At 41.1% G+C, this 23,882-nt stretch overlaps 1 protein-coding gene across 3 annotated transcripts in view; it reads left to right on the top strand.

The window, feature by feature from the left end:
* Nucleotides 1-400: 400 nt before the first annotated feature.
* The window catches only part of KIF13B (kinesin family member 13B), a 153,583-nt gene continuing 130,101 nt past the window's right edge, over nt 401-23,882 (top strand). For 2 of the 3 annotated variants that reach the window (XM_068398719.1, XM_068398726.1), the window contains exons 1-2: nt 407-492; nt 11,427-11,520. In XM_068398719.1, coding sequence (XP_068254820.1) covers nt 438-492; nt 11,427-11,520 — 149 coding nt within the window. In that variant the 5' untranslated portion in view covers nt 407-437. Of the gene's footprint in view, nt 493-11,426; nt 11,521-23,882 lie in introns of all 3 variants that reach the window. The other variant, XM_068398735.1, reaches the window with a different exon arrangement.

A 23,882-nucleotide genomic window follows, 5' to 3' on the forward strand; every position in this document is an offset into this window, starting at 1 on the left:
ATCCCCCTAAAAAGAGCCCAAGGCGTGGGCAGGGACCGAGATGCGATGGGGGTTCACCCGCAGCACTGGGGTGACCCTGTCAGCGCCCTGTTGTACAACACAACCCACAAGCGCCATTTGGCGCCCGCCCCCTCACTAAACTCCCCCGCTCCAGCGCCTACATATCCCAGCATGCAACGCTTCCCCCCCGGCGGGCGCGGTGGGCAGGACTACAGCTCCCAGCGTGCACCGCGGCGGCCCCGGGGGCGGGAGGCGCAGCGTGGCGCGGTGCACGCTGGGAGCTGTAGTCCGGCCGGGCGTTGGCCACGCACGGCGCCTCCCTCCGCCCGCCCCCGGCCTCACCGCCCCACTCCCCGCTCCTCCCCGCGCCGCCGGGAGTCCCTCCGCAGACGGAAGCCGAGGAGGGACGAGGGAGCCGGGGAGGTCGGAGCGGCGCGATGGGGGACTCCAAAGTGAAGGTGGCGGTGCGCGTCCGCCCCATGAACCGGCGAGGTGAGGCCCTCCTCCCTCAGCGACCCCCCGCTCTTCCCGCCGTGGCGCTGGCGGGGGGTGCGTGAGGGGAGCGGGCCCGAGGGGCAGAGCGGGGCGGGCGGCCGGGGGGTGCCTGGCCCCGTCGGTGTCTGTAGGGGCAGGTGTGCCTGCGTGTGGGTGTAGAGGTGTGTGTCGCGGCGCGGGGGCGTGTTTGTAGGTGTGTGTGTCGGCAGGGGTGTGTGTATATTCCTTTATTTATTTTGCTCGCGTGTGTAGGTACAGGTGGGTTTGTGGGCGAAGCCGAGCTGCTCTCACGAAGCAGCTCTCTTCACTCCCCTCTCCTGACATCTTTTTTCCTAAACTCGCCCTGGTTTATGGCTTTTTATTTATTTTTTTGGCCCCCCTCCTCCCGGGGTACACCCCTCTCCACACCTCTTGCACCTGCTTTACAGCCGGGCTGTGCCCTGTTCCCTGCGGGGAGAGCTCTTCCTTCTTCCTGGTTTTGGGGGAAAATGCCTCTCTCTGTATTTTTTCCTGTGCTAATTCAGCCCTCAGCTCTGTAACCCCTCTTCTTACCCCTCGGTGATTGAGTGGGATGGAGTTCACCAGATGACAGAAGCACCATAAGGATAAAAGAAACAAAAACAAACAAGAAAACATGGAAGAGGAAGTGTGGATTGACAGGAGAAGATTTTTTGTTGTTGTTGAGTTGATGTGGTTTGTTTTTTTTTTCTCTCAACGAAACTTGCCTAAGGGTTATGTTAATCAGACCGTGGTCTGGGCATCTGTTTAAATGTTTATTACTTGTCTTAATTAGAAAAACTTGCTCTAGATGATGAGGAAGCAGGTATGAAAAGGCAGCTTCAGCCAAGGAATGGGAAGGTGAAGAAGGCAAAAATCCAAGAAACGTGTAGGATGGCTTTTTTTTTCCCCGCATTCTCACAGAAGCATGCCAATAATTCCTTTTGGGGAAAGGGAATCGAGTGAAGTCAGTTTAATAGCTGAAGCAAAAAGGGGGGGGCGGGGAAGCCCTTTATCTTTTACATGATCTGAAACAAAATAACTCTTTAATTCCTTTCAATAAATAAGGAAAAAAAAGTTACAATATTTCCATACCTTTTAAAACAAAAGCAGATATAAAAAACTCAAACTGAGTTCAGAAGAGCGCTTGAGTCCCACATCCAAAACAGAGGAGATGGAGTTGATGTCCTTATAGTCTGGTGGGTTAGGGCAGTTGAGGATATTTTGACCAAAATCTGCATTTTGTCAAATTTCAGGTAGCAGCTCTCAAAACTGAGGAGGGACTCATCCCTGTGGAGAATTCCTGGGAGGAGCTTGAGTGACAGGAGGAAGGAGTTGGTGGGAGCTGGGATGGAAAGGAGCTGAAAGGTGGTGCCTTGCTTCAGTGATAGACGTGGGCTTTCCTCTTGCTCATGTCCCTTTCCTGTCATAGGTCACTTCCTTGGCTGTGACCCAGACATCTTCTGGGCTCAGTGCTTTTCACCCCCGGGATTATACAATAATTCAGGTTGGAAGGGACCTCTGGAGGTCTGTAGTCCAGCCTGCTGCTCAGAGCAGGTCGAATTAGATAAGGTTGCACAGGACCTCATTCAGTCAAGTTTTGAGTCTCTAAGGAGGAATAATACAGCTTTCCCTCCTGTCATGTACTCTGTATATGTTCAGCCCTGAGTTTGTGCACATATAGTGGTCTTCAGGCTGTTTCCAGGTAGGGACTGAGTTCTGCAGAAAATATATGTGGGGAAGAAGTGCTGGAAGTAGAGGGGAAAAAAATTATGGAAGATAAAAGATTTAGAGCAGTACATCTATTTGAAGCTTCTGCTGGGGAATATCCTAACACTGAGCTGCACAAATCTGAAGAATGGGAGAGTGTATCTTGTTATCAGAGCTATTTTATTCTGTATAAACTTAAAAATGTTACAGAGTAGAGAGGATGGCTGTAGCCTGGTTGTTAGGTTGCAGCTATTAACCATCCTGTTACTTTGTGAGCGATACCTAAATCCATGTCAGTCTAGCCTAAAAGATCAAGGTCTTTTTCTCCCTGAAACAAAATGTCCTGGAATTGATTTTTTTTTTTTATGACAGATTCCAGATCTTTTGTTCAGTCCAGATGTTTTGTTCAGTTCTAAACAACTGATACCTCTGTGTAGTATTTCTGATGCTCCTAGAATCTATAGAAACAGTAATATGAAACGTAGTATTTTTCTCACCTATTTAATGTTAAATTTAAGCATTTTTGTAACTGATTTTCTGAAGAGTCATCCTGTTGTAAGACTTCTGTGGCTTTGCTTTTTAAACAGGCTTTGAGGCAAGGGACGGCTTTCTTGGAAGCTCTCTAATATGCACTTTGTTCTAAGTAGTATTTGTATAAAGTTCTGGGGCTTTGGACCTGAAGCAACTATTTGTTTTCTTCAGGATCACGAGTAATGTTCTTTCCTTCCCTCTGCACCGAAGGGCTTAAAACTGCAAACCTGTCAGATGGTTACAACTGTTGAAATTTAAGCTTTGAAATATTCTGGGTGTTTACTTGTGGTGGTGGTGGTTGTCTTTAGTGTTTGAATTATGAATTTCTTAAGGCAAGGGTTTATTAGGTTAGTAAAAGCGGTATGTTTAACTATTACTAATTTATACAGCTCATAAAAGTGTAATAGGTTCCTTGCGTGCACGTTGAAGGGATTTCAGTATCAAATAGTTATTCATAGTACTTGTATTTCAGGGTGATAGTATTGAGGGTCCTGCTTCATTCTCATGTGAAGTGGCAATCTATAAGCTTATAATACTAATTTTTAGCAGTGAGGGGAAGCATTCATAATGGTACGTGGGTTACTTTTGATTGCATCTAGGTTACTTTTTTTGCATCTTGCTTCAAATCAGACCCCACTCCTACACACTGCGTATGGAAGCTGTGCTTTTGTAAAGCAACTTCTACGTCAGTGCCCCTGCAGCGTCCCATCTAAAGTTGTCAGCTCTGCTAGGTAGCAATTGTGACTTCTTTTTTTACATACTTTCTACTTTGCAAACCGGGGTCTCGATTAGCATGCTATTATGAAGTAAATAATTCAGCACTCTTTCATTAGATAAGACTCTTAGTCTTCTGTTTTCTTAGCTTTGTCATTCACTGAAGTATTTCCTAGTGCACTGCTTTTTTCAGATGGGTTTTTGATAACAATCAGTAAGTTCTTTTGCTGTTGTATTTTAGAGTTGCAGTGGATTTTCTTTTAGGAAAATTGTCAGTGTTTGACTTCACTTAGCAAATATTCATTATATTTCGGGTAAATGCTGTGCAAAGCTCAAGCCATACCATGAAGCAAAGCAAAAGACAGCTGGAGGCTTTTTAATTAAGATTTGTCTTACTGAATATTTTGGTTTCAGGTGATGTTGGTGTACAAGCATCCCATAAGTCTGTTTAAGTCCTCATTTCTCTGTGCCTTTTAATCAGTTCAGTGTAGTGTTAATTAAAATATAACATCTTTTATCAGTACTAAAAGAATATGACTTACGCTCAAGGGTATGGCTGATGACACCTTAAGCCAGTCAAAACTACTGCTCTTGCGTTGCTACATCTTGTTTGGGTTAATACTTTTATTTTTGAACAAAAAAAAGGCAGGAAACTAACTGCAAAAAAAATGTGTTTAGTGCTTTGAATGAATTTATTGAGGAGCAATAGAAGTACCGGTGCTGGCACAAGGCTGGGCAGGGCGGGTGGTGGCATTACACAGCGCGGGTGGGGAGCGGTGGTGTGGGTGTGCCAGGTTGGGTTTAGACTGTATGGGACCACAGCCTGTATTCTGGCCACGCCGCCAGAGTAAACTGTAGGATGGTGGTGTAAGACCTCTAGCTTCCAGTTTAAATATCGAGATTGCCTGTAAATATACATTCAGGTATCTATTATGTTCATGTGTATATTTATCCAGACTAGTTTCTGTGTTCAGACGAATTCTTTTGCGCTTTGATGATAAAGATTCTGTCTCCAGTGCTTGTAAGGAATGAATTTGCTTCTGTATCTGTGCAAGCTTCTGTCCACGGTCTTAGGTGCTAATTTTATGTCCTCTTACTCTTTGGGGAGGTTTCATTTTCAGTCACTTGAAATCATTTTGATTTTTGGGGAGGAAGTGGGGGTTATTCTTGTGGGTTTGATTTTTTTTTTTTTTTTTTCCACTGGAGATTGCAACAGAAACAATTTATCTATAAATTGGAGTTTGTGCAAGCAGTCTTACAAGATTAATTACGGTATTAGAGTAAATGAAATGGCACCTGTTGTATCCTGATGGCAGTATGCAAAACACAAGACTTCTCTTCTATGACCATTATCCTTGTCATAAACAAGTGCCTGGAGTTTATAATATTTCCTGGTGATTGTTGATAACCTATAAAACAGTGTTGGTGGTATGAGTAGGATTAACCTAGAGATAGGGTGACAAATGGGCGAAGCATGTAGAGTTAGTGTTTCATCTTGCGTTTCTTGGTGAGGCAACTGTATTTTAAGAACTCCTGAGGTGTTACAAGCTCACTCCCCACTGCCAAAGAACCAGCGAGACTACCAGTCAGTCCGCTGTGGATGCCGCAAAGGCAAACAGTTCTTGTGCTAATTACATCTTTAGAGCTAGCCTAAAGTGCAGTGTGAGATTAACTTGCTGCTCTGGTTTCAGGTTTGCTTGCTCTTGGTGAAGTCAGCAGGTCAGATACACACACTGTGAATAGTTCTGCCTTGGCTTTTGGGTGGTTGAGGGCAGAGCAAACACTGCTGCATTTCGTTCCTGTTAACTCTGAAGCCCGAAACAAAGCAGCAGCACAGAGTTGTGCATTGAACTTCCTCAGAGCTGTTTGCTGCATCAGAGACTCGCCGGACTAATTTATTCACTTAGTCTCTGTGAGCTGAGCGGTGCATGCAGCAGCAGAACTGACTGTGAGTAAGGTTAATGTCCAGATACACGGAGTGCCTTTACTAAAGCTGTTTGGCAAGCTCTCTTCTTGCAGAAAATGAAACAGCAGAAGATAGAATGAATTTTTTACCATTTGGACAATGTAGTGTTAACATGTGAGGAGAGATTGCTTGTGTTCAACGTGCTCGTGAGTTTGAGTTGACTTACACCTCATCAGGATTAGATAGTATTGTGTGTCTTTCCAGATGCACTCATACATATTTAATGATCTTTAATTGCTGCGAACTGAAAATTTCATGAGTTATATTTGTGCAGTTCTTATATATAGCAGAGAAGCGTGAAAGATGCCTGCGTAGACTTCATGTTGGTAGACCTAAGGGACAAGTCAAATTACTGTATTTTTGTCCAGAATGTATGTTACTATGTCTTATAATTAATGCCCTAAAAGTGCTGTTACACTATTTTTTTCCCATTTAAGCTCTTAGCATTGTCATTTAGATGTAAGTTATTTTCACACTCTCTTGCATAGTCAGTTTTTCCCTTGCTTGTGTTGACTTCTACGTAGCAAAGGGAAAGAGAAAAGTCACTCTACGGCAACAAACATTGGCAGGGAGACTTGAGGACCTGTTGTGTTTGAACTTGCTTTCAGATTTCTTTTTAAAAACAAAAACAAAAACAAACAGTGGCCTCTTTTTTTAGGTGGCATTTGTTTAATTTGTGTGATAAATAAACTTTTAAATATTTCTAAGTTACTATTTAAATGTTTCTAAGTGTTATTGCCATTTGCTTTTTTAGACAAAGAAAGGTACAAGAAACCAACTCTAATTTCTTACTCAATACAGTTGAAGGCTCAGGCCACAGCATTCCAGCTCTAACCTTCAAGGGAATGTTAATCTCCTGAAAATCTACTGGTAATTTAAAATATAAAATTTCTGTCGTCTCAGTCTTTACAGGAGATTATTTTGAGCTTTTGTATTTGGGGCCAATTTTGGCTTATGAGCTTAGTACATGCACTTTAAACCTTTCACATTTTATTTTTTATACTTCAGTTAGCTTTTCTGAAGCTGTCCAAGAGCAGCGGTGCTGGTTCCCAGTGACACTGTTGAGTTTAATGTCCTGTCTCCAAGGGGTCCTTAGGTGTCAGCGCAGCCACAGCTGCCCTAAACCTGGTAGTGGGACCAGGAGGAATCTGTCACAAATTTTATTCAACCTGTGTTACAACACCAGGTTCACATCTTTGTTTCCGTAGGGTTTGTGATCAAATGGTATTTGAAAGGGCTGAAAAACTGTCAGCCATCAGAAGCTAATTTCTTAAATTGAAATCTGATGGAAAAAAATTATATGGAAATAAAGGCTCTTGATGAATTGGGAAGTGCTTTCCCTTAATTCATCTTACACAATGTGAAAAAATAGAGTAAATAAGGAGGAAAATATGGAAGGTCAAGTAAACTGCAACAGACTTTTCAGCTGCTGTGGCGTTGTACTAAAAGCCATTATGATGCCATGGTCCCAACCACTAGTTTAATAAACTGCAGACAAGCTTATTTACTGTATCATCTTCCATTTTAAGATTAGTTCAAACCACCCTGTAAAAACTGTCTATTAGGATCATTTTGTTTGGTTCTGAAATCCAGTAACCTTAAAGGTGGGATGACTTTTTAGGGTAGTGGCTGAAAAAGCTCCAGTATGGCAGTTTAGATGGTTTTGTGACACCACCTGACCTTATTGCAGTCTACAACTACCTGAAGGGAGGTTGTAGTGGAGTGGGAGTCGGCCTCTTCTCCCAGGCAACTAGCGATAGGACAAGAGGACACAGCCTCAAGCTTGGCCAGGGGAGGTTCAGGTTGGACATTAGGAAGCATTTCTTCTCAGCAAGGGTCATTAGCCATTGGAAGGGGCTGCCCAGGGAGGTGGTGGAGTCACCATCTCTGGATGTGTTTAAGAAAAGCCTGGCCATGGCACTTAGTGCCCTGGTCTAGTTGCCATGGTGGTGTCAGGGCAATGGTTGGACTCGATGATCCCAGAGGTCTCTTCCAACCTGATTGATTCTGTGATCTGGGTTTTATTCCAGACCCCTCCTAGAGTGAGTGAGTTGGGCACATCATTATCCAACTAGTGCTGTCATTAGCTGCAGCTAATCTATGAAGACAGTTCCCTAACTGATCCGTAAATGAAGGTGGAGCTTTCCCAGAGTTGAAAACATCAGATATTTTCCAAAACACTCCTCTCTTCTTCCTCCAGGATTCGCACACACTCTTTGTTTCTGCCCCAAACCTGTTTACTACATTTTAAAGTTGCACCTTTACTAGTGTTTCCTAACACTGTTGTAGAAAATCTGCTGAGTTTATGATTACCAGAGGCGTGACTGCTATTACAGAGGGAATGTAAGCTCCTACCTGTTGTTGGGAATATACCAGTGCCTGCTGAATCCACCATTGCATGCAGTTGTATGCTGCTCTGGTTTTGCTTCTCCTGCTCTCTCTCACTTACTGACTTTTCCACCCTGTTTGAAATGCACCAGATTTCTTAGGCTAGTGAAAAAGCCCAAAGTGTATATGGGTGAATTCTTTTTACAACACCCATAAGGCTTTTATCAAAGGCATCGTCATTTAGGATTTACACGAGTGTGGTTTCAGCTCAGATCTGCATTGCTTGAATCCCAGTTTCTATTGTCTTAGAAAACTTGTGTGAGGAGTTGAAAAATCAAGGGAAATGGGAAGGAGAATGGCCTCCTCCAAGCTCCACCTTCCAGTTTCATAAGTAAAATAAGAAGTCATCTGAGAGACTCTCTGTGCTTGGACCACATGACTTAGCAATTATTCTTGCACTCAGCCCAGCTTTGCTTAACACTTGTACAGCTGTGAAATGTAAATGTGGAAAAGTGACTTAAGGGTATGTGTTACCCTTTTATTATGGACATCACAGCTCTTCTGCTCTGAAGCTATGAAAGAGGCTTTCATTCCCTGCAATAAATGTTTCTTGAGATGATGAGAGTTTGTTTTAAATTTTGAAAAAGCAATTAGCTGATTAGTTTCTTGATTTGATGAACCAGATGAGTAGTTGATTGTGTTTGCTTGAGAATTACTGAAGGTAGAAGCAGGTTAGCAGTAACAATAGGTGAGATTTTAAATCTTCTTGAGCTACAAGATTTGTGATAAATCTCCCAAGTTTGGCAGTGAGCCACTTCTGTCATCTCTTTACTTCTCCTAAATTTTGTGTTGCCTGAAAAAAAACAGCTGTATAGTTGAAAGAAATAATACCAAGCCTCAACAAATAAGTCCTCGCTACAAGGTGAACTAATCAGTGTGTTTGGATGTGCGTGCTTATCATCTTATCTTGATGCATCCTAATTTTGCTTGTTGTTCAGGGGCAGCAAGTACACTGCTTACTGAGCAGGTACTGAAACTAGTAAAAGTGAGGGTGGAGCACATGTGTGATCGTATCCAAAAGAGCAGGAAGATAATTTGTCTATAAGGCTAACCTGCTTTAGTAATATTAAAAACTTAATGAGGTGGGAATTATGATGATAGGATTTTCAGTAGTAGCTGATATTAAGATTCATCTCTCAACCTACTGGAAGCATGAAAGAAATCAGTCAAAGAACATGCTTTGTAATGGAGCCAGAAATTGTAGAAAGTGTATGATGTGCTATTAAAACAGAATTTAAACTATTTCTTCAGCTAAAAGGAGAGTTGCCATGTGAGTGTTTTGCCAAGGTAACTGGGATAAGTAGCCTTAAGGCTGTCTAGATACATAACCTAGCTTAGAGGCTGAATATAACTCTTTCTTAGGGGTTTATTTCGTGGGACACAATGAGCTGATGTAGCAGTTCACCTCTACTGGGAGGTGTTGCTCTTCTGCCTCCTCTCTCCCCCTTGTACAGGTCTACCCGCTTGTTTGCACAGCCTTTGATGTTCTTCAGACCTTTCGCTGGGCTGATGTAACTTTCTATGTGTCTGAATACATCCTTTTTTCGTGTTGGGTAGTTTTCTGCCACTGAAGTAACTTAAAGTGACTTACAGAGGAGTCTGGTGAGCACAGCAGTGGTGGAAGGTGAGCAACAGGCACAGGTAGCCAGAAGGAAGGACTGAGACTTCCCTGTTTAGCAATAGCTGTTAGGTTGGCTCACCACATCTTCCGAAACCGTGCCATTCTCTGTCTGCAGGATGCCTAGGTGAGAGATTTTCATGTTACCTTTGTGATGACGATCATCAGACAAGGTGTGTTGTACATGACAAATTGGCTTTGAATCTTTCTTCTTTTCCTGTGAGGACATGACTTCAAGGAAGTCTTGTATCCTGCCTGTGTGCTTTCTTAGAGGTATTTCACAAAGAGAGTTTTAATGAATACTAGCAAGACCTTGAGTTCAGTAGGCAGTCGTGGATGCAAAACCTGCCATCAGCATTCTCAAGAGATGGATTAAAAAACATGATGGAGACCATACTGCTTATATACAGTGTGCTCACACCTTATGCTTTGCATAAGGGAGTTAGCCTGTGAAAACCTTCTTCAGTAGTTGAGGAAAAGCAGGTCACTGCAATGCAGAATGTTAATCACTAACCAGCCAGACTGAGATAAAGTGGCTTGTCAGATATGGGATGTATAAGGAATATAATTTCATCTAAGCAAGCATGTATTGCATATTAATGATAGGTAAATTGGTTTTCAGGGTGTGGACAGAAATTAAAATAAACACTAGCTTCTGAAACTTGTCCGACTCTTCCTTCTACAAAAGCACAGTTTAATAACAGAGGAGTCGTTTTGTTCAGAAGGATTTCAGTTTCATGTGACTGCCTGCTATGACCGGTAATCTTGAACTTTGGCTTGCTTTGTTGTGTTTCAAATAGCAAAAGGATATATTTCTTTCAAAAACTGTCGATGAAAGAAACTTCCTCTTATTATGTTATTTAACAGTAGCAAGAAGTCTGTAAGGTGCCGTACAATAATTAAGATCTGTGGTCTTTGAGAGATTTGCAGTCTGAGTTTATAAGGTGCTGTAAGGTGAAAGAGCAAGTACAGGTGACAAGGAAAGAGCAGAGACGAAGGAGGATGAGGATTATAACTAACACGATTAGACATGAGCATATTTCCGTGATTCAGCTGAGGCGTTGAACCCCGTAGGGAGGTTGTGCAGTGTAGCCCCTCGTCATCGCAGCGTGTGAGGGCGTTGCAGAGTGCCTGCTGGGTGTGATTACTGTGTCATGTTTGTAGGTATCGGCACTTGGGTGCACTTCCCAGGTTCAGCATCGGGGTGGAAGAATATCAGACTGGACTCGTTTCTGTCCCAGCCCCTATGTCTGTAGGCAGTGACTTTGATTGCAAGAGGCTGTTTGCATTTTTTTTTAATATCTAACTCCATTTGTCATTGGGTGGGTACCTTGGGTGGTTGTCAGTGTTATCTGAAGCTTTTATTTTGTTTTCCCTGCCTCTGCGGCTGAGAATTCTCATACATTCCAAATATTTTTATTACTCAGTATATATCCCATTCCTTAGCCTCATTTGGAAGAGTTGGGCTTTCCAGCTGACTGGGAGCCTGTGGGGAAGCATAAGCCCTTTTCTACATACTCACACCTAAATTATTTTTGATGGGACTTGAATTTCTCCGAGCAGGTGCCCCAGGACTGACAGCTGGCATGGCATGCTGCAGGATCACAACAGCAGCCAGGGAAAATGTGCTGCAGATGGTAGGGGCAGCTTTCCCTCCGAGCGTGCGAGGCATTGAGAGAGCAATAAGAAGAGCTGTCAAAGTGGTACCGTGCCTAATGGTTCTTTCCTCAGAAGAAATTTCATAGTGCCTTGCATATGCTGATTGTCCTTCAGTAAAACCTAAGTGCTCTTTCTTGTTTTGAAAAGAGTGCGTGCTTTAAAGCTGGACAGGATCCATCCCGTCAGAATATCTCTAGAAGTGGAATTTGGCAATAGTCCTGTTTCTATTCTCTAGCTGATGGGTGGCTGTCAGACCGCATGAATAAATTTGGTATCTGGAGGAAGTAATGGTGTATATAATCCTAGTGCTTTAGGAGCAGCACTTGACACTTTCTCATTTCTTTGTAGAGCTTGATCTGCATACAAAATGTGTGGTGGATGTGGATGCAAACAAGGTTATTCTTCATCCTGTAAACACCAACCTTTCAAAAGGAGATGCCAGGTAAGATTTTTGAATTAGGAAGGTCAGGTTTCCTAAATTAAATATGAGACTAACAACTGGGAAATGTAGGTCTTGATAGAGAGCTTTCAGTTTAAAAAAGTCATATATATTCTTACCGCAATGTAATTGCCATCATCTATAAAATAAGGCTGATTTTATCATGCTGGGAAGATGCTTTGAAAACCTAGTGCTTACTGCACTTGCTTCCTGCTCTGAACAATGTGTTCACAGCTAATGGGACTGTCAACTGTTTCATTTCTTCTCATATGCTATTATGGAACAGGAGAAATTTAAATCTGCAAAATAATTTGAGCGGGGCACAGTTTGTCATTTTGGAGTGAAATTAATTTTCACAATTATTTTCTCCTAATGGTCTTGTAATCATTGTGTAAGAAGGGGAATGGGAACATGCTGGAGGGCTGTAGCTCTAGGAGTGTCTTGACAGTGGGGCATTACATGCATCAAAAATATTTGGAAAGGTGGCTAAGGGTAGGGACCAATTTATGTCAGAACTGGCATCAATTTGTTAAACTACTGTGAAACTGAGAAGTCCTGTAATAATTGATAGGGTTAAGGTTGTGACTAGTTAATTTATTGCTTGTTTGCAAGGGGAGCAAATGAAACAAAAGTATGCATGAAACAAAATAACAGGGGTGCAGGAAAAGGCATAACCTGTTACTGGATGTGTACAGTCAATGATTCTGTTTTCTGGAAAAAAAAAGAAGTGATCTTAAGGGTGATAGAAACGAGAGAAATTCAGTTAAACACACAGAAGAGCTTTGTTTAAATGCGACATGTCATAGCTTTTTCATGTAAAGCTGAACTGTATGTCAGTGGTCAGCAGAAGTATTCTTTACCTGATCTCTGATAATTTAAACTTCTCAAACCCAAGTGGTAGTAAATGGAAAAGTGAAGAGATTGTCAGGTTTAATATGTACTTTCTATTGTCATCAGCTGAAAGACTTACTGTAGACAGTGGGACTAGAGCTTTAAGAAGGTACTTAAAATCAAACAGGCTGTGTGTGCTGGGGTGGTTTTGTTTGTATCAATATCTGCCTCCTCCAGAAACGTGTGTATTGTTTAGCTGCCAAATACCTATGTTGATTTCAGGCTTTAGAACTGCTAAAAATGGCAGGAAACTGAGATTCTCAGAAGCCGAGTCAGCCAGAGCTGTATTAAGAATGTTATTCATAGTTTCTGTAAAACATGGCAACCAATCAAATGCTGTATAGTTTATACTCACTGATATATGTTAAAAAATATTTGTACTGCAGCCATGAGAGAATACATAATGCAAATCGTGCCCCCTGGCAAGTGAGGAATTGGTTGGCAATTACGTTGACATCCCAGACAAGATGGTGAGCCTAGTGTGAGAAACCAGCGTGCCAGACCGAAGAATACTTCATTTGCATTTCCACAAATACTCATTGCTAATCTAAGCAGGATGCACAGTAAATTTATATGGGGTGATTGAATAGAAGAGGGCAAAGTGGAAGCCCATTAACTGCACTAAAGACTTGCCTGCAAACAGTGAGACAGCATATCTCAAAAACATAGTTGGACTAGTGAGGATTTGGAACGGGGTCCTATCTAGACTGTAATACCCTTGAGAGAGGGTGCTGCTAAATTGTCTTGGCTTCTGCAGCTCCATCAGAGGAATCTTAAATACCAACTCAAGGAAAAGGTTAGTTTTAGTTACAGTTTTCCTAAGTTTTTGGGGTTAATTTATGCCTAGGTTCTGCTTCTGTTTCCAAATCCACCATCAACAACTTTGCCTTGTGCTATAAAATAATTCATTTTGATTTCAGACTTGTGTCTAAAGGAAGCTGAAGGAACTCTGGCAAACCTAGAGTGCTTTTATTTAAATAGAGAAAAGTAAATAATATTGTAAATACACTCTTTAGGTGTTTGCAAAGCAGGATGAGTTTGAAAATCTTAAGAGGTTTGCTGCATTTCTCATTAAGATGCCAGGGTCAATTTAGGAAATGGGAAAAATATTTTAAAAACAGAAATCTGTGCTGTCACATCCCCACTTGTCATGACTCAGCCGTGCTCTGGCAGGGCGTGACATTTGGAGAAACAACTGATGACGTTTGGAAATATGCACGTTTCCATCCTCTCTGGTAGAAATCAAGTCTGGGAGATGGGTAGATGTAAATAAATAGTTTAATGGCTGAATTAGCCTGTGTCACAGTTACACGTTTGTCCTGTTTCCCCAAGGTGGTCCTTGCAGGCCAGAGATCTACATAATGTGTCTGTCCATCTGCAAAAAATCTCTGCCAGTCAGATCAGTTAAAATGGCAAATACTTGACATTGTTTTCAGTTGTCTCTGAGTTAAAGAGGAGAAGCAGGTTTTGGAGCTCCTAAGTGATACTCTCACCTCTCCTTCTGATTCCCCGTGGAACCTGGGAATGAATGTGTATGGAAAAAGTCACAAATGTCCACTCTCTTCATGTATTTCATATTTTGACAGACACCTAACTTGAGGTGTGTGGGACCTGACTTTTGGAAATAGCGAATTGTGTTGATGTAATTACCACGGAAACATTTTCAGGTCTTCAGAAAAAGAGCATCTCTGGCTGTTTCTAATTTTGCATTAAAAATTAAGGAACGCTTTGAAAATCCAGGTCATAACTGATTGACCTCACTTTCTTCTGTGTCTACAAACTGAATATATTATTTACACATTTCTCTAGAGACTTGAGGATTGATTAATGTGTGTAAAACACTTGCTGTCAAAAAAAAAGAAGTCTCTTTTCATACTACTTCAAAAAATCTAGCATCCTCCTGCTAGTTATTCCTTAACCAAGAAATGACCTTTCCTGAGATGAGGTATGCAGCAGTTATTGAGCAATCCTTGATAGCACTGTGCAGGTTTCAGTAATCTGATAGCGTGCAAAAGATCAATTTTAAAATCTGTCGGATGACCTCCAGGCTGGGTAGGCTTTGTTACTGCCCTTGGGCTATGGGGGAGCAGGTTTGGTTGAGTGGTGGCTTCTCGTATTAAAATGAAAATTATACTGTGTGGAAATAGTCAACCTTTTCTTTAGTTGCTTTCACAAAGTATTTGCTACAGAGCTTTGAGTTTTGTTGCAAATTTCCCAAAATAACCTCTTTAAATCATAATCTCCCCTCTCAAGGATGTGTGAACCTCCAGGGATTCGCTGTAAGTGAATAGTATCATTAGCAAGACTTGTCGACTTTTTTGTTTGCCTTGCGTAGTTGTCTGTTCTCCCTGTTGCAAAGGTCAAGGCTAAAGTTTCTTTATCAACATGGGATTTACTGTGTGCTGCAAAGATTACTCATAACATTATTACTTCGTGGCTAGGGCTTGAAAGAGGGTATGAACTCCTTTTGGTTGCAGTGAATAGATAAGTCCTAGGCAACAATTGGAATGTTTAGAGGAATTAATTTTTTTGGAAAACCTCCAAATAGACTCTAATTACTCTAAGTTCCTTTACAGCCTCTTTTTTTTTTTTTTTAACTATCAATTTGCTTGTGCTGTCATTCTATGTTTCCCAAACAAGATCTATTAAAAAGACTTAAAAAATTATTATTTTTGACAGGTCAGACAAAGGACTTTTATTATATACTGCAGACATAACTGTAATTGATGTGTAACTGATACAAGCTCACAAATCATTTGTGTATTAGTCTGGCACAGGCCTATGAATGAGCCATATTTGTAAAACAAAGCATTTATTAAATCTGCCCAACAAACCACCTTTCTGCCTTTTTATTAAGAGAATATACTTAAAAATGAAAGGACTGCTGACTTCTGTGTACTTTTGTTGCAATTTGTGGTTTATAGATGCTTTCCCTCTTGTTTTGCGGAACAGAGAGATTCCAAAGACTGGCACATCCCTGGATTTAAACCAGTTTCCTTTTGTATATCCACACAGACAATGTTTCTGCTCATGAGGTCATGATACTTAAACCCAATTTGATTGCTTTCTAAGGAGTTCTGGAAACTGAGAAGGGGCATACTATTATTTTAGACCTGAGGGTTTTTGTAGCCTTGCAACATCTGAGCTTGATGATTTCTGCTTTGATGAGGAACTGGATGAAGCCTAAGTATATGTATATCTTTCTTGTAAAGGAATGCATTTATAAGATTCTTTTGTGATTCCAATTCTCATTTTCTTTCTGAGACAAATGACAGCCCTGAAGAAGGTTGTGGGGAGAAATAATTTTGAACTGCTTTCCTTGTAATTAGGAGTCATCTTTCAGAGCTGTACGTAAATGATGCTTACCTTGTGGCTACTACTAACAATACTCCCAAAGAGAAATTTCTTCCATAATGCATGTAAAGATTGTTGAGAGAATAAAACTAATACTCACAGAATTTAGTGAAAAAGAACAATAAAACAAATCCTACTTTTGTAGTAAGTAGGTAATAAATTGCTGATTTCAGATGAATGATGGACTTTAGGCAGTGGTTGGATTGAAATAAACAGCCCAGTGTGTTAAAACTTTCCATAGTTTGTCTTTGGACTGAAGTTTTTTTTTCTTCTTATAATGCTGAAGAACCTTTTAATCCTTTTGAAGGAGAAATGAAGATCAGGACCAAGACAGAACACTGTCAAAGATTTAGCTATTGAAAAAATGGTACTGGGAAACAATTATGGGAGTCTCAAGGACTAAACAATGTTAGTTCACTCATTTTGAAGGGTTAAGTGTGAAAAGGATGAATGATCCCAAACACATGCAACTTCTAAATTTAAAAACAAATAGAAGGATTGGAAGGGTTTACTGATTGTAAAACACTACTGCTGTGGTCCTGGGAATTAAAATGTATCTATTGAGCCAAGCTTTGTATTCATTCTCCTTTAACATGAACGTTTACAAAATGCCTAGATACTGTGTTAAATAACAGATAAAGTGCCCAGAGCTTTTGCCAAGCTCGGAAAGTGTATTTAGAACTAAATACAATCTTATCAGATTCCATTTACACCTATTCTTTGCTCAGTTACTAAAAACTAGAATACAGCGTTTGTGCAAGCCCACACGAGCTCTCTCAGCCAGGAATCTTGTGATGGTGTTGCCCGATGTGGAGGCAGCACCAGTGAGCGTGCTGAGAGGCAGGATAAGCTCCTTCTTGGCACAGCCTTAGCAATATACAGTGTTTGGTCTGCACAGAGCACAGGTGAAGCCGGCTTTCATCTGGCTGCGATGTGCGTGTGACTCGAGAACTTTCCTTAAAGCTGGCTAAAAGCTGAAAATAAGTCACGACTTATCAGCTCTTGCTGTGTGGAGTATTACAGATCTCGTGCTCTCTTGATAAAAATGGAAAATGTTAATCTTTGTGTAGCTGACTGCATGGGAAACGCCTGAATAGTGAGGTGGTAAAACTTGCACATAAATTGGTTCCTTTCGCAAAAATTAGAAGTAGGCAGTGGTTGGGGAATATGTGCATTAACCAGTGAAAGATTTGCATTAACCAATTATAAATAAATAATCTCTTTGTGAAGAAGCAAATATATTGTACAATTCACTAAAATGTGATATATGTGGAATAAAATCCACATGTGATATATGTGGAATAAATGGTAAAAATCCTAGTTAAAGGAAGGTTTAGCAAAAGTTGAAAATATCCTGATCCTGTTTATCTAGGTTATAGCATCTTATTACAATTTTTGCACGATTAATCAATTCTCCTCATATCTTCCAGAACAGCATGCAGACCGTCAAGAGGCCTAGAGAGGAAAGGCTGACGTGATTATATAGGCGTTCTTATATGTGTGTATAAATATGAACTGGAAAAGTTTACTGGTAGGAGTAACCAGGAAGACTTTGACTTTTAAAAATATTATATGATAGCAGGAGCACGTGGGGGTGCACACTTCACTTTTTCTACCTTAGGAAAGAATGTGCATCGTCAGAAAATGAGGTAAATGTGTGAAGGCAATGCTATATAAGGAATCAGTCTGCAAAACGCCTTGCTCTGAGAAAACAGTGAGAGGCAATTACTGGTATATAGTCATGGAAAAATTCACACATTTTCTTGAAGATACACCAGGATCCTGCCTGATGTTAGGTAAGAACTGCTTGAAGAGCTGCCTCACCTTAGGCAGTGTGTGTTTTATGTATGTGTCCTCAGTTGTTCACGCACTTTACTTAGAAGCATCAGCTGTTGGACACAACCAGAAATTGAATATTGAGCTTGGTGGACCATTTGCATGATGTGGTACAGCTGCTATTTGACAGCAAAGTAATTTAAAGGAACAAATATTATTGTCTTTGATGATGGGTGAGAACTAATTGTATTGTATGCAGCTTTGCTTCTCCGTGTCTTTCCTGGCATTGTATTAATTCCTGCTGTGTTCAACTGCTTGGGATAGGAACAATTCAGATTGGGATGTGAGTGTGTGGAAACAACACTTAACTGCATAGTTGGCTGTGGTACTTCCTTAAGCTAAGGGGGAATGGCTTGCTATGGAGGTCAGGGTTCATACTGATGTATAAAACTAACTGAGAATGAAATTTCTGGGTTAGATGTTAGTTCAGCTTTGTCTTACAGGGAACAGATTTCTGCAACGTTTCATAATGCAGAAATGTTCCAGGAAGTTGTGGGGGGAGGGAGAGAGTGTGTTTGTATTCCCAAGACTGGTAGCTGACATCCAGAAGAAAGGGAAGCCTGCCTCGACATCCACACTGGTGTTTTGTGGGCACAAAACAGCTCACAGGAAATTCATGTTTGTGAAAGCAGCACTATGAGATTTTCCTGTATTGCTGAATCTGCCTGTACAGCTCTGTTGCGTCTCTGTGTACAACTCTCACTTCAAGCATGACCTTGTTTTGTAAAATGATGATTGTTTCTGATGAGCTCCCTCAAGTATGTAGTGCTGCTTTTTATTGGCTGGGTTACTGAACAGCCTGAAGAAGTTAGAAGAGAGGGAAAAAATAAGCCTCACCTAAAATGGGCAGTTATTTAAATGGTTGAATGAAATGATGGTAAACCCATTGCTTTTTCAGTCTGTTATCAGAGTTTATTTTGTAGGAAATCATATTAAACTTAGATTATGGAGCATACATGTGCATTAAAGCTAGACTGCATCTGGCTGCCAGTCATCTATGTTTTACTGGAAAATGTCTTCTGATATAAAAATTACATGTCTAAATACTTCTGGTGAGTTGCTGCAGTGCCTAGAAATCCTTTTCTTTCTTAAAAGTTTGAAGGTCGTCTGTTTGCCCTGGAAAGATCTTAAATCAGAGGGGAGTCGGGACAGACAAAGGATGGAGATGATGTCTTGCAGACAGCAGGGCTAGCACACAAGGCTCTGTTACTGTGCAGCTCCTGAGTCTTTAGTTGCATGAGTGAGGGATTATGTAGCACAAGGAGGTGAACACTTGCCATATAAAACACTTATCTTGTGTAAAATTGAGAAGTAGGAGTTCTGCCAGGAGAGAGGGGGGTTGCTGCCCTTCAAGTTGTGCTTTTGAGGAAGTGTTTTTGCTACAACTCACATGCTTTGACTTGAGTAAAAGTGAAAATGCAAGAAAGAAACCCTCCACACATTGTTGTCACGGATAAAAAAGTTAACAAAACTTTGAACTGTGCTTATGTGTGTCAATGGGCTTAAAAAAGACCTGTATCCTATTTTGTATTGCTTAAGAAAATAAAATGGTGAGCCTGTGTTAACAATTCCCTTCCCACCAGTTGGGTCATACCTATTTACTTCTACCTTTTTTATGGCTAACATAGCCATAGCAAATTGGGATCATCTGTTATTTATAAACTCTGTGCCCATATTGTGAGCGAAAACTACTTTTAACATGAGCCATATCCTCTTGAAATGAGAACTGGGAGGCCACGCCAGTACTAGGAATCATCCTAGGCCACATTATGTTCCTTAGCTGAACATGAAAGAAGCCTTTTTTGATCTTGTAACTGTGCTGACCAAGTTGTTAACCTACTGTATTTGAGGGAAAGAGTAAAGACAATAGATGAAGAATTAATTTGGTTCACGTGTCCTGTGATCTGAAGTGTAACTTTCAACTTGTCTTTCGTGGATTACTAACCTCTGGTACCTTTTCTTCTTAAAACCTAATACACTTCTAAAGTACGTGCAGCCTTAATTCTTCACGAAATTGAAGGCTTTTAATAGACTACGTAATCTAGCAGCAAGTCCTGGAGTACCCTTAACATTGTTGACCTGCTTGCAGACAGTGTTTGGAGGTTGGTGGTGATAGTTGCTAAGCAGCCTGTCCTTCATGCAAACTCCTCTGGAGTTGGCAAAGGCTTCTGATTGTGAGTTATCGAAGGAGTGGACTTCTGCTGCAAATAGAAAGTCATTTGTAGTCCCTTCCCATTGCAAAGCGGTATCAGCAGTAAGGGCCAGCTCTCAGAAACCCAGAAAACCCTCTTTGTGCCATATTGAAGTTATAAGAATGAACGTTTTAAATATTTGAGTGGAATGTAGCTTTTGTGTAAATCTCGATTTTGAGAGAACTGCCAACAGTGGGTTTCTAAAGCTAGCCTCTATCTGAAGCTTAGAATATCAGGCTATTTAAACTTCAAGGAAACTGTGATGTGTTAGTTGTTTTCTTGACTTGTTAAATCCACAAGTTAAACTAGACAAATCCATTTGCTTTAAGAAGAGTCTGTTGGAATTTGGCTCAGTGTCCCTCTTCTGGACTTCAGTTTCAATGGAATTAGGATTTAAACCAGTGTTTTCCAGTTTACTCCAATGGCTTTTTTGACTTTTCTATAATGTAGATTTATCTCTTATGAAAATAATTTAAAAGAGCATAACGTTTGATTTGATTGTAGTAATTCTTTGAAATGGTAGAAATCAGGTCAAAACTGTTTGAAGATGAAAATAAGGAAATGACACAAATGACCCTGTGCTATTCTGACAGCATGGACAGAATGAAACACTGGATGGGCAATGAAAGCTGAGCTTTAAGTTTGAAATATTTGTTTCCTATGTAGATCTAATATGTTAAGAGAAGACTTAAAGGCTTTAAAAGATATTTCCTGTTAACAAATCAAATCAAGAAAGATAGGGGCCTGACCTAAACTGCAGGGAGAAGTGAATAAGGGTAGAGGAGCAGGCTTGATCTTAAGATCTGCCTTCAGTATTCTGAGTAAGTGAGTAAGCTGTGAGCGCTTATGTGAAATTATTCCATCTTAATTTTCAACTCTTAAGTAATAGTGCTTCATGAGGTAAGACTATAAAAGGGATTTAGTGGTCAGAATGATGTTGAATAATACTCCTGTAGGCTAAAGGATTATTTCAGTGGCTGGAGCCACCAGATTCTGTGAAAGGTGATAGATGGAGTTCAGGACAGCTTTTAAAACCTCAGCATTGGAAGGTATTTGGAGTGTCAGTGAATACCTGGCACCTTCAGTGAGATTTCATGCCTGTCAAGTAAGTTTGTATCAATTTTAAGAACAGAACTTAAATATATATATATAAAAATATATAGAAAATATATAGAAAATGAGTGTGTTAAACTTCTTCACTGCCTTAAACTAGCTTTATGCCTACCAATTTTGTTTTGAGGATATTTGAGATTAAACTCCGATATCTTGATCTCAGATTAATATGATTATATGATCAGAAAAAGATGCATGAGAGGATATTTCTTGCCATCCTACATGATTGATTAGTAATAGCCAGAATAACTTTGTGCTGAAGAACTCTAGTGCTCTTTGCTGCAGTCATTTTAGATTGTGTCGATGTATCCCTCAAGCTGATTTGAAATAACCTAATCTGAATGTTCACAGTTGAGTATCTGTGGCAGGACATGCTTTGATGCTCTCCTTAGAAGGTGGTTAAATGCCTCATATTATCAGTGATTGTGACACATGTACTTTTATGGTCAGCTAGAATACAGAGGTAGATAATTTCACATACAGTCTTCTGAATTCCTTATGTTTTGGAAAATGGAATATAAAAACTGTCAGGACTAGTTTCTTAAATTACTTATGGGCTTATTGTGAAAAGTGAAGAAAAGGAGAAACCTTGTACCTCTTAGTGTCTTATATTCATTGTCCTGAGGAACTTTGGACAAGTTTTTGGAGTTGTGTGCATCAGTTTGAGGTAACTTTTCCTTTTTTTGTTCTGATGGTAATTTTAGAATTAGATGTTCAAAAGATGACACTGTTACGCTTGATGCTCCATTACATTTAAGGGGGTTAGCCTGATTCTGCCACCATTTACAGCTCTCTGAGGTCGGAAATAACACTACTGAATCACAGAATGTCAGGGATTGGAAGGGACCTTGAAAGATCATCTAGTCCAATCCCCCTGGAGCAGGATTACCTAGATCATGTCACACAGGAACGCGTCCAGGCGGGTTTTGAATGTCTCCAGAGAAGGAGACTCCACAACCTCTCTGGGCAGCCTGTGCCAGTGGTCAGTTACCCTCACTGTAAAGAAGTTTTTCCTCATATTTATGTGGAACCTCCTGTGTTCCAGCTTGCACCCGTTGCCCCTTGTCCTGTCAATGGATGTCACTGAGAAGAGCCTGGCTCCATCCTCATGACACTTGCCCTTTACATATTTATAAACATTAATGAGGTCACCCCTCAGTCTCCTCTTCTCCAAGCTAAAGAGACCCAGCTCCCTCAGCCTCTCCTCATAAGGGAGATGTTCCACCCCCTTAATCATCTTCGTGGCTCTGCGCTGGACTCTCTCTAGCAGTTCCTTCTTGAACTGAGGGGCCCAGAACTGGACACAATATTCCAGGTGCGGCCTCACCAGGGCAGAGTAGAGGGGGAGGAGAACCTGTCTTGGCCTACTAACCACACCCCTTCTAATCCACCCCAGGATACCACTGGCCTTCTTGGCCACAAGGGCACACTGCTGGCTCATGGTCATCCTGCTGTCCACTAGGACCCCCAGGTCCCTTTCCCCTCCGCTGCTCTCCAACAGGTCTGTCCCCAACTTGTACTGGTACATGGGGTTGTTCTTGCCCAGATGCAGGACTCTACACTTGCCCTTGTTCTATTTCATTAAGTTTCTCCCCACCCAACTCTCCAGCCTGTCCAGGTCTCTCTCAATGGCTGTGCAGCCTTCCCGTGTGTCAGCCACTCCTCCTAGTTTGGTGTCATCAGCGAACTTGCTGACAGTGCACTCTATTCCCTCATCCAAGTCATTAATGAATATATTGAATAGTACTGGTCCCAGTACCGACCCTTGAGGGACTCTGCTAGACACAGACCTCCAACTGGACTCAGTCCCATTGACCACCACTCTCTGGCTTCTTTCCTTCAGCCAGTTCACAATCCACCTCACTACCCGATCATCCAGACCACACTTCCCCAGTTTAGCTGCGAGGATGCTGTGGGAGACCGTGTCAAATGCTTTACTGAACGCAGGGGAAATTGTTTCTGTGCAGGTTTCTTTTCAAGCTCTTACAGTAAGACGGGAAAATTGCAATTGCTGTAGCACCTCAAGATTTGCTTTAGTATTTGATGTTCTTTTACCTATTTTAATTTCAGTAGGTGGGAAAGTGATAAAAGGACTGGTTTTCCTCCTCCTCATATGAGGAGAAATCAACAATCAACATGTTGTAGGTATTTTTGTTTTTTGTTTTCCATGAGCTAGGTCTGCAGGAATGCAGCACCTGCTGCTCTTGCATGGGCAGCACCCTTCCCTCTGGGTTGGAATGTCCGTCCTTCCTGGAAAGAAGCTATGGAGGTATGGCTGTTTATGGCCTCCTCCTGAAAGGCACACTAACTTTGTTGTTTTTGCAGTTTTAGAGATACCAAACTCTTCCCTATTCCTGGTTCGAATTTACATTAAAATAACTTGCCTCTTTATCCATTCTTTTGGTATGGAACAGGACAAAGTCCCATCATATAAACTTTGACTTCCTGTGCCCTGCTGTGGCATGAGCGTGGTGTTCAGTGGTCTGGGAGTATGTCAAATAAAATAACTAATTAATGCTTTAAAGTTCATCACAGAATCAATCAGGTTGGAAGAGACCTCTGGGATCATCGAGTCCAACCATTGCCCTGACACCACCGTGACATGACAGCTTTGATAAGCATATACCATCCTACAAAAATGAAAAGCCTGTCTGATCTGTGCTCCTTTGAGGAGAGAAGCAATCAGGTTAAGTAGTGATTATTTTTTTTTTTTGCTAAATGAGTGTAAGGAGGAGGGCTGGACTTTAAAGGTATCTGGGGAGAGGAAGGATGGACTGCTGGGAAGAGCAGTGGCTGCATTAGTGGATTTATGTTGTGCCTTAGCTCTACCATACACTTCTTATCTGACTGTAGGGCAGTAACTTCACATTCTTTTCTTCCATTTCTAGCCTCTGCAATAAAATCTAAAAGCATTTTTTCCATTTTTTAGTTGCTATCTAGTGCAAGAAGGGTTTTATTGTTTGGGGAGGGTGTTTTTTT

The sequence above is a fragment of the Nyctibius grandis genome, chromosome 1 (assembly GCF_013368605.1).
Source record: "Nyctibius grandis isolate bNycGra1 chromosome 1, bNycGra1.pri, whole genome shotgun sequence".
Lineage (NCBI taxonomy): Eukaryota > Metazoa > Chordata > Aves > Nyctibiiformes > Nyctibiidae > Nyctibius > Nyctibius grandis.